Source organism: Larus michahellis, chromosome 2, assembly GCF_964199755.1.
Source record: "Larus michahellis chromosome 2, bLarMic1.1, whole genome shotgun sequence".
NCBI classification, from domain to species: domain Eukaryota; kingdom Metazoa; phylum Chordata; class Aves; order Charadriiformes; family Laridae; genus Larus; species Larus michahellis.
Genome location: NC_133897.1, coordinates 38,069,082 through 38,083,070, shown reverse-complemented (window position 1 = coordinate 38,083,070; position 13,989 = coordinate 38,069,082). Strand labels below are relative to the sequence as shown.

At 37.2% G+C, this 13,989-nt stretch overlaps 1 protein-coding gene across 4 annotated transcripts in view; it reads right to left on the bottom strand.

Annotated features, from left to right (window-relative positions):
- The window catches only part of TAX1BP1 (Tax1 binding protein 1), a 67,679-nt gene that overhangs the window by 40,500 nt on the left and 13,190 nt on the right, over positions 1-13,989 (bottom strand). For all 4 annotated transcript variants that reach the window (XM_074574917.1, XM_074574919.1, XM_074574918.1 and 1 more), the window contains exons 3-5: positions 8,030-8,132; positions 2,725-2,912; positions 991-1,149 (exon numbers count right to left, since the gene is read on the bottom strand). In XM_074574917.1, the coding sequence (XP_074431018.1) occupies positions 991-1,149; positions 2,725-2,912; positions 8,030-8,132 (450 nt within the window). The remainder of the gene's footprint in view (positions 1-990; positions 1,150-2,724; positions 2,913-8,029; positions 8,133-13,989) is intronic.

Genomic DNA, 13,989 nt, shown 5'->3' with positions numbered 1-13,989 from the left:
CTTTTATAGAAAAATTTTTTTCCTAAATGAGTTCTTACCCTTTCTTTTTTACTTACCCAACATTCTATTTCACTATGATCATTCAAAAGTAAACTACAAAGTTTCAACAGTTTCAAACTCCCTCAACAAATTCCTATTAAAGGTGTATCATGCAGAACTGTTGACATATACATACTAGTACTTAGAAATAGCCTATTAACTGCTGTCCACAGCTAAATTATATAGGCTTCATTACTTCAAATTTGTCCATGTCACCACCTCCCTCCCACATGTTTTTAATCTTCTCCTAAAAGTTGTTTTTTAAAAAGCAGCAGCTTAAAAACATATTAGATCCAACTTTTTTGTGCTTTTTTTATAATATTAGATTTCCTCCTTACCATACGTAGAATTCCAAATTAAGCTTACTTTGTTTTAGGCTAATTTTATATTTCCACTATCAATTAACACTGTAAATTGTTAGGTTTGTGCTTCTTTTCCCTTTGAAAATCTTCAGATATTTGAGAAGCCTTTTAGAGAAGTGACTAGTTACTTTTCACTCTTTATGTGCCCTGGCAGTAGCATTCTCTGTTAAGTTTTGATCTTTTTTTTAATAGCAAATTTTTCTACCATTTTCAATACCCTGTGTTCTATATAGCTATTCCTTAATGGGAGTTTTTTGAAAAACCTTCCTCCATTTTAAGTTAATGTAAGCAAACTTTAAACTGTCAACTACTTTCCACTATGAATTCCACAGTTAAATGTCAAACATCTGGTAACAGTTGTCATCGATTATCTTACCAAGCCTGGTACCAAAAGCCTTAAATATTTTAACCATTTTACGACATAAAAGGAATAGTGGCAGGAGGTTAATAGGAACTGACCTATTCTAGTGTAAATGTCCATCTGACTGCTGAGGGGTTTTGATAGCTGATTTTAACGCAGTTTAACTGGTTCTTGAAAAAGCAGGATTACAGACATTACGAGTCAGCTTTAATCAGTTAAACAACTAACCTTTTGCTCTGTTTGCAGTTGGTCACATCTCTGCTTTTCATGGTTAAGTTCTTTTTCCAGTCTTTCAACTTGATCTCTGAGTTGTGCTGTTTCCTTTTCCAGAACAGAAGTTACTTTTAATAGCTCTTCTTTTTCTTTTATTATTTTTTCAATTTTAAACTGTAAAAACAAAAAAGATTGCTTTTTGGTAATTTTTCTCCCTGTCATTCCTATCAAATAAGTGGATAACAAATTACTCCAGTGTTTGAGCAGAAACACAAAATGCGTGTCCTCTGACTAGGTAATTGTACAGTTTTCTCCTGATTCCCAAGTTTCTGAAGTTTCATTACTTTAACTGACTAGTACAATGTTACCATTAGACAGCACGCTTTGCAGTGTCTTGATTTATACTGAAGTTTTCCCTCCTTAGGCGAAGTGCCTTTACGTTCCCAAGTGACAGCAACTACGGAGGAGCTACTGCTGAGTGTAGACACACACACTCTAAACCAATGTTTGAGGAATTTCACTCCCAAAAAAATGGATGCACACATAGCCAAAAATAAGCACTGGCACAGGAATTGTGGCCTTTCGATACCTGAAGGGGGCTTATAAGAAAGATGGGGACAGACATTTAAGTAGGGCATGTAGCAACAGGACAAGGGGTAATGGTTTTAAACTAAAAGAGGGTAGATTCAGACTAGATATAAGGGAGACATTTTTTTACAATGAGGGTGATGAAACACTGGAACAAGTTGCCCAGAGAGGTGGTAGGTGCCCCCCCCCCATCCCTGGAAACATTCAAAATCAGACTGGACGGGGCGCTGAGCAACCTGATGTAGTTGAAGATTTCTCTGATTACTGCAAGGGGGTCGGACTATCTGACCTTTAAAAGATCCCTTCCATTCCAAACCATTCTATGAACCAAGATAATCAAAAACGTTTGAAAAAAATCTTTTTTCTTTAATTTTAGTACCATGAGTGTATATACCTGAAAAGCAAATATATTCCAGATGTATCTCTGTACTAGGTTTCCTATCCCTAAATTCTGAAAACTATAAATCGAATACATACATGTATGTCCCTAGACGCAACTGACAAAAGGATAAAACATCTGATGTCAAGGTAAGGAAACTGTATTGAGCAATTTTCCAATAAGCAACTCCTACACTCAACCTGGTTTGGTTCTGGTTGGTTTTGGGGTTTTGTTTGGGTTGGTTTTTTTACCTCATTTTCAGCCTAGAAATTATCAACAAGCAAATGGCAACATCTTGACTCTGGATGTGAACGTACAAGTCTAACCACATCCGCCTGGCAAAGAATATGACACACAGAACACTGCTTTAAATAAAACATGAGCTATTCTGATATACTTAGGTACCTGTAATTATTCAGCTTAGTTTCCAGGGTTCTTCACTTGTGGACAAGTTAAAGTATACTGGTTCTGTAATTTATTATTTTTTCCTTACAACGAGCACTATTTCACAAAAAGGGTATCTTCCCCGCCTCCAGTTAGTTGGCAAGTACTAATGTGAGAGATGAGCAACGATCTACTCTCTTATGGTTTCCCAGTCTATGCTTAGTGCTATACCACACCTCTAAACCGTTTAAAATCTTTACTACAGAACAAGCCAGAAATATATATATTACACATACGTGTGTAGGTTTTTTCCTCCTGGTTTGTGCTTCAATACCTGTAAATGTATGTATATATAAAAAAAATATGAAGATAAAATTTTCAGAATTTTTGAATCAAACCTCAAGAAGTCCAGCTTTGGTAGTCACCACTAACATATCAGAGTTTCCTTCATCTTCCATAGTGAGCAATTCTTCAACAGGGGAAGAAGTACGAAACTGGAAAGGTGTGCTTGCTCCACGGATTTCTCCTTTATGAGTCACATAACAGAACTGGTAAAATTCTCCGTCATCATTTGGTAGGTAATATCCTATAAAAATAAATTCATATTTGAAGAAACATTCTACACAAACATAAAAGCCTCTGTCTGGAAATAGATTATCAGATCATGTTTGACTTGAGAATGAATCTCATTACTTCAGTAAGGCACAGTTAAATCATCAAAACAGCAGAAAGGAAGAGTCATTTATTTAGTAACTTTCATCCCCCAACAATTTCTCTGAGCTTTTAAGACAAGTGCTAGAACAGGGATAGGTAGTAGGTGCTATATGTACACATCACCTTATATACATTAGGTAATAGCTGCTGTCGATATATTTCGAAACGGACAGAATCATTAGCAATCAGATGCCCTGAAGCTGGATCAGAACCACATTATTATGTAACTGTTGTACAATCACAGAACAAAGTGATTTTTGGCATTGAAATACCTATACAACCAAAGACAACAAACACAGAATAACATGCAGTGACAAGACATCTGCAGCTTTACCTGGTTCAATTTTTTGCATGTTTTTTTGGAGTAACCACTATTTACTTTTGCTATTTTCAAATGCCAAAGCATGGGAATGCTCTGAATGGCAAGTCCTGCCTGACCAACCTATTGGCTTTCTACAATGGAGCGACGACATCAGTGGACAAGGAAGAGCAACGGATATCATCTATCTGGGCTTCTGCAAGGCCTTTGACACTGTCCCCCACAACATCCTTCTCTCTAAGTTGGAGAGATACAAATTTGATGGGTGGACTGTTCAGTGCATAAGAAACTGGCTTAGCAGTCAATGGCTCGATGTCCAGATGGAGTGGAGTGACAAGTGGTGTCCCTCAGGGATCCGTACTGGGACCGGTGCTGTTCAATATCTTCATCAATGATATAGACAGGGGGATCAAGTGCACCCTCAGCAAGTTTGCCGATGACACCAAACTGAGTGGTGTGGTCGACATGCCAGAGGGACAGGATGTCATCCAGTGGGACCTGGACAAGCTAGAGAGGTGGGCCCGAGCAAACCTCATGAAGTTCAACAAGACCAAGTGCAAGATCCTGCACTGCGGTTGGGACAATCCTCATTATCAATACAGGCTGGGGGATGACGTGATAGAGAGCAGCCCTGCGGAAAAGGACTTGGGGGTACTGGTGGATGAAAAGCTGGACATGAGCCAACAATGTGCACTTGCAGCCCAGAAGGCCAACTGCATCCTCGGCTGCAGCAAAAGAACCATGGCCAGCAGATCCAGAGAGGTGATTCTGCCCCTCTACTCTGCTCTTGTGAGACCCCACCTGGAGTACTGCATCCAGCTCTGGAACCCTCAGCACAAGAAGGACATGGACCTGTTGGAACGGGTTGGACTAGATGACCTTTAAAGGTCCCTTCCAACCCAACACATTCTATGATTCTATCAATGGATGACACAAGCTGCAGATACAGGGGGACGGGGTGCAGGCAGGGAGAGTTTTACAAAGAGCTTAATTTAAAAAAAAAATTCTTCTATACTTTGCAAGGTAAGAATAACTCATATTTCTTCTATCTATGTAATACTGCATGCTGCTAGCAAATTAATTCAGGAGAATTTCTGTCTGACTATTCAATTGAACTGTTGCCCACTAAAGCTTCAACATCAAGACTCTTACATCACCTGAATTCACATGGTAATATTTGTGGATGTTAAATAATCATTTCCAGAATTAATGAGATTTTTACCTTTATTAGTAAATGCAAGAAACCACATTTAATGGTAAGAAAACCAACTGGTTTTATTCTGAACACTTAATTACCAGATACCCTAGCCAGCTTGAGCATGATATCAGCACAGTAAATCCTCACCCAATGTTTAATCCAGCAGGTGATGGCGCCCATTTCTGTTCGTATTCCATCACAATACAATGTGCTCCCTTTCTAACTTTATTATTAATTCGTATTCAGCAATTTTTATTCCAGATTTCTGGAAGACATTTCCCTGTATTCTTAGCTACTTTTCCCACAAATGGTGAAACATTACATGTGCTATACCAACAGCATTTGTATCAAGTACTTCATGTTTCCATTAGTCTTATACTTTATTAACTGTAGCTCAGGGAATAGTACCTTAATCTCAAAACCTCAGGATTCTGTGCTTTTGGACCTGAATACACTTTCCTATATAGCACTGCAGTTCAGTTTACCTGATTCGATGCTTAAATTAAATAAGGTGACGCTATGCAGAAATGAATTAAGAACAACCTACTTCGCTGCTCTAGCAAGTTTTAATATCGGTTCAGACAAACTGATTTTAAAACTACATGGAGTCTTTTTTCTTGTCTAACACTGGAGAGAACAGATTCCTCATTATTTTCTTCCAGCACACCTTCCTGATCATAACAAAAAAAAAAAATAAAATTTAAGCATGCTGCACTACATTTACTATTTATCTCAGTTAATTAAGATCTTGTAAGCTCTACTGATCTCATCTCAGCAGCACTAAAATATCTTGCCAAACACAACTGGGCGACTGTCTGAATGGAGATTAAATCTGGCAGCTCTATAAAAGTGGAGTACTGTCAGCATGGAATGTAACAGATGGGACAGTTACCTGGTCTCCTCATGTGTGGTAAAACTCCGAAGTACAAAGGGCTGATAAGGGCATGTAGAGTCCTAGGTTTCTAGGTCACTTTTAGTTTCAGTCCAACCCAATTTCACTCATTCAGTGAATTTTGGTAACTGTAGAAGAAACTGACTTCCTTCCAGTTCCTACAGAGCGCACATGCTTTTCACAGATTTCAAGGTTATAAAATGGTCAGATCATGTAGGTATGATCATTGAGTGCACCCTCAGTAAGTCTGCAAATGACACCAAGTTGGGCAGGAATGTCTACCTGCTTGAGAGGGGGACGGCTTTGCAGTGGGATCTGGACAGGCTGAATCGATGGGCCAAGGCCAATGGTATGAGATGTAACAAGGCCAAGCACATGGGTCACAACAACCCTATGCGGTGTCACAGGCCTGGGGAAAAGTGGCTGGAAAGATGCCCAGCAGAAAAGGACCTGGGGGTGCTGGCTGACAGACAGACGAATATGAGCCAGCAGTGTGCCCAGGTGGCCAAGAAGTCCAACAGCATCTTGGCCTGTATCAGGAAGAGTGTGGCCAGAAGGACTACAGAAGCAATCACCCCCCTGTACTCAGCACTGGTGAGGCCCCACATCGAATACTGTGTCCAGTTTTGGGCCCCTCACTACAAGAAAAATATTGAGGTGCTGGAGCATGTCCAGAGAAGGGCAAAAAAAAGCTGGTGAGTAGTCTAGGGAACAAGTTTTATGAAGAGCAGTGGAGGGAACTGGGGTTGTTTAGTCTGGAGAAAAGGAGTCTGAGGGAAGACTTTATCACTTTCTACAACTAACTGAAAAGAGGCTGTAGAAAGGTGGGGGTCGGTCTCTTCTCCGAAGTAGTGAGTGATTGGACAAGAGGAAACAGCCTCAAATTGTGCCAGGGGAGGTTTAGCCTAGATACTAGGAAAAATGCCTTCATCAAAAGGGTTATGAACCATTGGAACAGGCTGCCCTGGGAAGTGGTGGAGTTGCCATCCCTGGAGGTTATTTAAAAAGACAGGTAGACATGGTGCTTAGGGACATGGGTTAGTGGCAGTTTTGACAGTGTTAGGTTGATGGTTGGACTTGATGATCTTAAGAAGTCCCTTCCAACCTAGACGCTTCTATTCTATTATCGAAAGTACCAGAAAAAATTACTTGGCTTAAGAGAAAGAACAGCAGACTCATCCAAGCTATCCGTAATTGCAGCTACTATTTGCAGCTTTAACAAGACAACAAGCTAACACAGTAGTCGTTTCGGGACTTCAAATTTTTTTTTCCTATATATTTTAAGCAACAAACACACACAAATACTAAGGCCAACTCTGGGAAGTAAAAAAGAACGTAAGATGGTACATAAAATTCTGTTAGTAAGCAGAAAAGCATTAAACAAGTTTAATGGAGGTGCTCTTTTTTATACACAACTTTGAATATGTGTAGATTTTTTGTCATTTTTAGTGTCCTGTGGCAAGAAGTACTCACATTGTGTTATACAAGTATCATCTCTATCTCCATTCTGAACCTGTCACTTGGTAACTTACATCGAAGGCTCCTGCTTCTTTAAATATGAACAATGGATAACCCGCTCATGCCACAGGTAGCTGATTTGAGAGACATCAGTCATTTCCTATTATTTCCCTTTCCCAGTCAGAAAAACCTGGAAGAAGGAAGTTCTGAAGGTCACCTAGTCCAACTTCACACTCAAGAAACTGTTGTCAGCATGAGTCTGAGACTACCATGGCTGTGTCTAAGCAACTGTGTAGAATTCCCATCCTTTCAAACCAGGGATACCTGTTCAAGTGCTGCACTAATCCCTCTTGGTAAAAAGTTCTTCCTAATGTCAGATGTAAACCTCCCAGGCCATAATCTATGGCCATTGGCCCTTTTTATACTTAATGGGAAGAGTGTGGCTCTCATCTTTGTAACTCCACACCTTTACATAGAAGACATTTCTTAATTTTTATCTTCCTTGTTGCACTTTGTTCTTTTGTTCTACTAGATCTTCTTTAAGATCGCGAAGGTGAGAGAGAGAATCTGATCACAGTGTTGAAAATGCAGTTATACTATAGATTTGTACAGTGCTGTAACGTTTTCTGGTTTGTTTTTCATGCTTTTCTTAAAAAATTCAGTCATTTTCATCAATTCCTCACTGTCAAAAGGTCCTCTGCAACTCTGAACCTTCACCAGTCATCTGCATTATTTATTCTTTGAGGAGAACCACTTTACATTGAGAATGATGTTTAAAGTCCAGAGACTAAAGACAATATAAAGACACAACGTGTTAAGAGATGCCGAGATTAAAAAACCCTGCTGCTGATTAAATGAAGTCACTTTCTGTATTTCAATCGTTTCTAGCAGAGCTTCTCTTTCTATCAGTCATGAATATTGCCCATTACTACGTAAAAACATACTAAGTCACATACTTCTCCTTACAGTTTCCTTGACAGTGAAGTGTGGAAGATTCTCTTCCAATTTATGTTTGCAAAAGTCTAGAACTGTTACACAACCCTCAGCATTGTAATGAACAGATAAGTATTTAAAAGAGCTGTGTAGGAGGGAAAACACAGGTTGATACTGCTTTATATTCACCTTGAAAAGTCAGCACACAATTAACAGTTGATCCTTCCACATAATTTTCTGGCAGAGGTGACCAAAGGAATGTGTAATAATCTCTTGCGGTACTCCAACCAACCTAAAATAAAATAAACCACAACAAAAAAAAAGAAAGAGAAAACATTAGCAGAAGAATTTGTTATACACAGTTAAGATACCATGGTCTAGCCTTTACAACATTCTGTAATATGCATATTTCTGCTTCAACATGCAATAAAAAGATACTTAACAATGTTCACAAATCAGGAATATTTTAACAAGCATGTCAAAGATTTAGCATGAATTTTATTAAGCTTGTTACCTAAAGCAATAAATGGGTCTAAGGCAATAAAAGGGTCTATATAAATTAAAACACCAGACAGTTTTCACTATACATTAAACTACTATTGTACATTATTTTTTTCCCTATAAAGATATGCATTACTACATTAAAAATACAAAAAGATTAATTCTGAAGTTTATAGTGAGATTTTCTTAGTGTAAGTTCTGCCAATGCTGACTATTTTGTGTCCACAATCCAACAGGCTCATGAGAAAACAAAAAGAAAGAAAAACTAGCTCTCTCTTATATTGAAAAGGCCAAATCTGACAGGGCTGAACTAGCACTTCTTGGACAACTTCTGCAATACTAAAGACCAGCATTTTGCTGGAATGCGAATTCTTCCATACATACATGCTATGTCTGCAGGGAAGAAAAAAAAAATAAGCATGAAAACCTAACTCAGCTAAGTCGGTGCAGTCTTCCCACTAACTTCAATAAACATTTGCTTTCAGACTTTTCATAAGAATGCAGTTCTATACAGTAAGAAATGCTATCCTCTGAGGAAACATATTCCAATATGCATCTAAACCTGAAACCCCAAGCAATGGATATTAATAATAGCATAACAGTAAAAGGAGAAGAATAAATCTATCTGGTTTATTCCACTGACTAAAAAAATACCAAAAAATCTTGTGAAAAGCCAGGTGTAGTATGATTTATCAGTTGCTGAGTATGCTGTCTTGGAAGAGTTAAGAGGAGGAAAGGAAACAAATTGTTTACCGATTTTTATCAGGTAAGACAGCATTTCAACAGGAAGAAAAGAAAACAAAAAAACATAATCAAAAAAGATGAAATTACCATCAACAGACAAAACTTCTGAACTTCAAGTTCATACCAAATCCTCCTTTATAAAGGATTCATTGCAATGTTGTGTTTTAAAAACATTAAGAACTGTTTTTTTAAGGAGTTGTCAGCTTAAAAAAAAAAAACAAAAACACAAAACAGGAAAAAAAACCCAGATATTTAGATAGACAAAGAGAACAGCAGAACTGAAAGTAATTCAACAGCAATTACATATGTAAATTATAATTAGCATTAGTAACAAAAATTCTGAATAGATTATTCCATAGTTGTCCATTACACTTCTTCACTTTGTGTTAAGAAGTGTGGGAAAAGCTAATGTTTGGAAAAAAACAACTAGTTGAGATGACCACACCTTTTTTATATTCTTAAAAAACAAGGATGAATGACAGCAAAACCAGATGAAAATTTCATTTTGCTAACAGGAGTCACTTCCTTAAGACAACATTCATTAGATAAAAGCAGTGCAGACTCATGACACATCCACCAGAATGGAATCACCCACTACATCTTAAGCCTATTCTTAGCAAAAGTTATGAAGATTTCTATAATATGTCCTATCAAGGAGATTTTAAAGATGTCAATGAAATGAGATTTCCTGGGGCTGTTATTCCCACCCTGTTAAATATCTTAGAAGTAACATGGGAAGCTCGTCTAGTAACTTGAAAGGGGGGTGAAGGCAATTTTTCCTCTATAAAAGTTCACGAGGAAAAATATTTTGCGAATTTTCATATTAGCCACGTCTTCAAATCCAACTCAGATGTTAATAACCCTTTATTGCTGAAGCTGCTTCTACCTCAAAAAAAGGGAGGCATATACCATTGCTGCCCTAAAATAAAGCAAGCAGATAGCTTTTTAAAAGTAATAATCGGAGTGAAAAGTCCCCACCTTGTTCTTTTTAACTTCAGAAGGGAAACTGAATTATTATGTCCAGAATTATTATTATTATGTCTGTTTAAAAAAAACACACACACTCTGATTCTGATGTTAATTTTCCTCAGTAAAATAACATCCTTCCTTCTGATAAAATTAACACTTTGGAAAACATAGTGAGAAGGAAAAAAAAAAAAAAAAAAAAACGAACAGTAAATATAAAACCAAAAATGGTCCTTCTAGAGATCAACTCCTGATTCAGTTTTTCTCTGGGATTTTAGCTTTTTTTTTTTTTTTAGATATCGCATGTTCATTTCTAAATTTAATAATCCATTCTGAACCCAAAACTTATTTTTACAAATACTTTACCTGTAACAGTAATCCACGTAAGGATTTTTATTTTATTTACAACCTTAGTCATACTGATACAAACAAAAAGAGTAATTATGTAGAGAACAAATAACCCTCCTGGCCTGTTTTTCAGCAGGTGCCATATTTTCAAGTGTGACTCTAATCTGTGGGCTACAGATTAGTAGTAAACGGAAAACTGAGACACACCAAGAGCTAGTGGGCGATAACCTGAGAAGAAGAAAATACCCGCACATATCTTCTCCAGCAATTCCCCCTATTTCTTCTCACCCATCATCTGCTTTCCCTACCAAAGCTCCCCCATCTTACACTCTTATGATCCTGATAACCCAATTATTTCTTAATGGGCACATGCAAGTTATAGACTGGTTTAGGTTGGAAAAGACCCTCAAGATCATCAAGTCCAACTGTCAACCCAGCACCGCCAAGTTCACCACCAATCCACGTCCCTAAGCACCACATTCACACACCTCCGGGTATGGTTACCCAACCACTTCCCTGGGCAACCCGCACCAATGCCTAAAAACCCCTTCCGTGAAGAAATCTCTCCCAAAACCCAAACCAAACCTTCCCCGGTGCAACCCAAGGCTGTTTCCTCCCGTCCCACCACCTGTCACCTGGAAGAAGAGATTATACTATCACAGATATAAGACTATAAACACACACTGGATGGCTCAGTAATCATCTAAATGTGACCTTTGACAAAGATCTTTCTTTTCAGCTTAGAAGGAAAACCAATAGTTGCCTAAAAATAGTGCCAAAACTATATAAGGAAATTTTAATATTGCTTAAGAGGAAGTAAATAAAAATTGAGATAAACAAAGCCTAGTGGCAAAACCTACAAAGGAAATCAATAAAAAGTGAAAATGATGATGAGGAAGATGGGAATACTTATCAACAGCCCTGCAGTGATTTTTGTATCAAGAAGAAAACAAAACACTGCAGCTCTGGAAACAAAATGAACAGCATCCTCCTCATCATCAGGCATATTAGCTTCGACAAAATATTTTCATTTTAACAAAAGGAATCTGAAAAGCTAGACAGTTTCTCTGACTGCTGATCAAAGCAATAAAACTTATTACAATTAACACAGACTACCTTCCAGGTTAGTCTCCAGAGGGAAATAAGAGTCCAGATCCCAGACAAGAACCCTTTTCTTGTGAAGGCCCTGCCTGGACTATATTGACAGGAGAAAAATTCCTATTTAAGGTGGTTTTGTTGTTGGGTTTTTTTGTTTGTTTTAATTAAAAAGACCATTACAGCAACAGGGCCATACACTTCTGCTTGGGACATACTGAAAAAGGGCAAGTTGAAGCTTATCTCATAATCATAAGAATTTGCGCTTTGTGCATCTTCCTGGTAATAGTGTAGGATTCGAGAAATCAGATGATTCAACAAGTAGGTGGTGTTAAATACAGTTAGCATGGGGTAAATAATACCAGTCAGTAGTGTACACTGGAGAAAAACTGAGAAAACATTTTAAAAAATAAATATATTTAGTTATTGCATATGCAGTTTTAAAAAACTGCATATTGCAATTACTTAAATGCCACTTTCTGTGAAAGCGATAGAATTTAGAAGCAGCAATACCAGAGCACAGACTTTTAAAGAGAGTTCCCTGGCCAGCAAATTCCTTAATTTCATACTTTGAAAACTCTAAGGTAAATTTTGTTAAGCTAAAAGCAGATAAATTAAGATCAGCCTTTCATTTTCAAAAATATTTTCTCCATAGAACAATGTTCAAGTAGCAGATAAACGTTATCCTGCCACCTCGCAAAGCCTTTTGCAGCTGATGCTCCAGTTCTTGGGGTGATGTGGCTCCTTTGACCCCACTGTACTTGCACTGAAACAGCAAGAACACCAAATCTACCCTATGAAAATAAACCAATTCTAAATCTATTTTGATTATTCATATCTCTAAGCTTTATCTATGCAGGAGTCTCCAGGAAAATCCCAGAACAGTAAGAGAGCAGAAGATAAATTTCAAATGCAGGCTTGTATGTAGAATTGGAAGTTACTCCGACAAGCAGAAGCAGAGAAATTATCAAATATTTGAGAAGCCCTCAGCACGAAAATGGAAAAAAGAAGGGCTGATGCTTTAGTTTATGTCCAGACTCTTTCTAGTATTCTACTTGAACATGAATGTATGTTAAAAAGTGCAGATGCTATTTAAATAATTCATAGACTTCTTATCACAAATTTGTGTCTATTAGCCTTCCTTTTTCGCAACACTCAAATTCCAGTTGCCTCAAAGTTTAAAAAAAAAAAAAAAACACCACAAAAAAAACTCCAGGACACCCTAACAATTTTTACACAAAAGAAAGAAATGGAAATAAGTGGTTAAGTATTTAATTTACTAGCATCTTGCGATATTATTTCTATTAAAAAAAATAAAATGGAAGAACAGCAGCACTAGCACAACGCATCAGAAAACAAGGGCAGACAAAGTGCAAAGTCTTTTACTGTTATCAGAGAAAAATCTTCAGGCCTGTAAGAACAAGAGTTTGACCATTTCAACTGCCAAAACAGCTGATATGACTAACAATGAGCACATGTATTCATGAAAACATTACAGAAATCACACAAATGTTTGCAGAAAGATTCGTAAACTTCATTTCTGTATTTGAACTTAAGTAGCAATGAAGAAGCATAATCATTGAAATTATATCCATTATAAAAAAAAATATATTTGAAATCAAGTCTTCAATTACATTGTTTAATTTTTTGTGTCCCTCATTTGCTGGCCAAGTTCTAAAAATTTACAATCTAACTACTTAAGCTGCGAACACATTTATTTACATTAATAATTAGAACTTAAAAGCTGTTAAAAAACTGGAAGTGAGGGGAAACGTGAAAACCCACACTAAAGTCCTGCTTGGGCCTCATGTGAAGTTACAGTCCTATTCTGTAAGGAAGAATATATTCTGATGTACTGAAACATGAAGCCAAAGTTTAAAAAAAAAAAAAATACAAAAAAACCCACAACATACACAACATCACCCCCCTCCCCCCAAAACAACACAACTCTTTCATTAGAATGCTAACTAAAATGGCATACAAAACTCAGATAAAAATACTTCTATAACATGCTTCTTTATATTTAGTTGATACTGTTAACTGGAAAAGCACTTAACTAAAAAAAAGGTACTAAATTTAGAATAAGACTCCCAAAATGAAAGCAACTCAAGTGAAACAGTATCTCAATCAAAACAGCTACAGATTCCATTGTTGTACAAAAGCCTCAGCTGTAACTCCTTTAATGAAAATAATTTCACATACCATCTGAAAAAAAAAAAAACAAACCCAAAACCAACTAAAAACACAATGTAGCAAACAAAAAATACTGTCAACTACTAACATAAAACCAAGTTCCAATCAAAGCGCTAAAGCTGAAACAAATGCACATTAGTACTTTCTTACCATCGGAAATCTTAAATGAGAAATTTCAATGGGAGACACTGTAAAACTTTCTGTGAGCCAGGAGAAGTACAAGAGGCACAGTTTGCTAGTCGAATTTAAAAACTTGGCATCGGTAATGGCAGACATTACAATATCCACATTCAAGCACACAA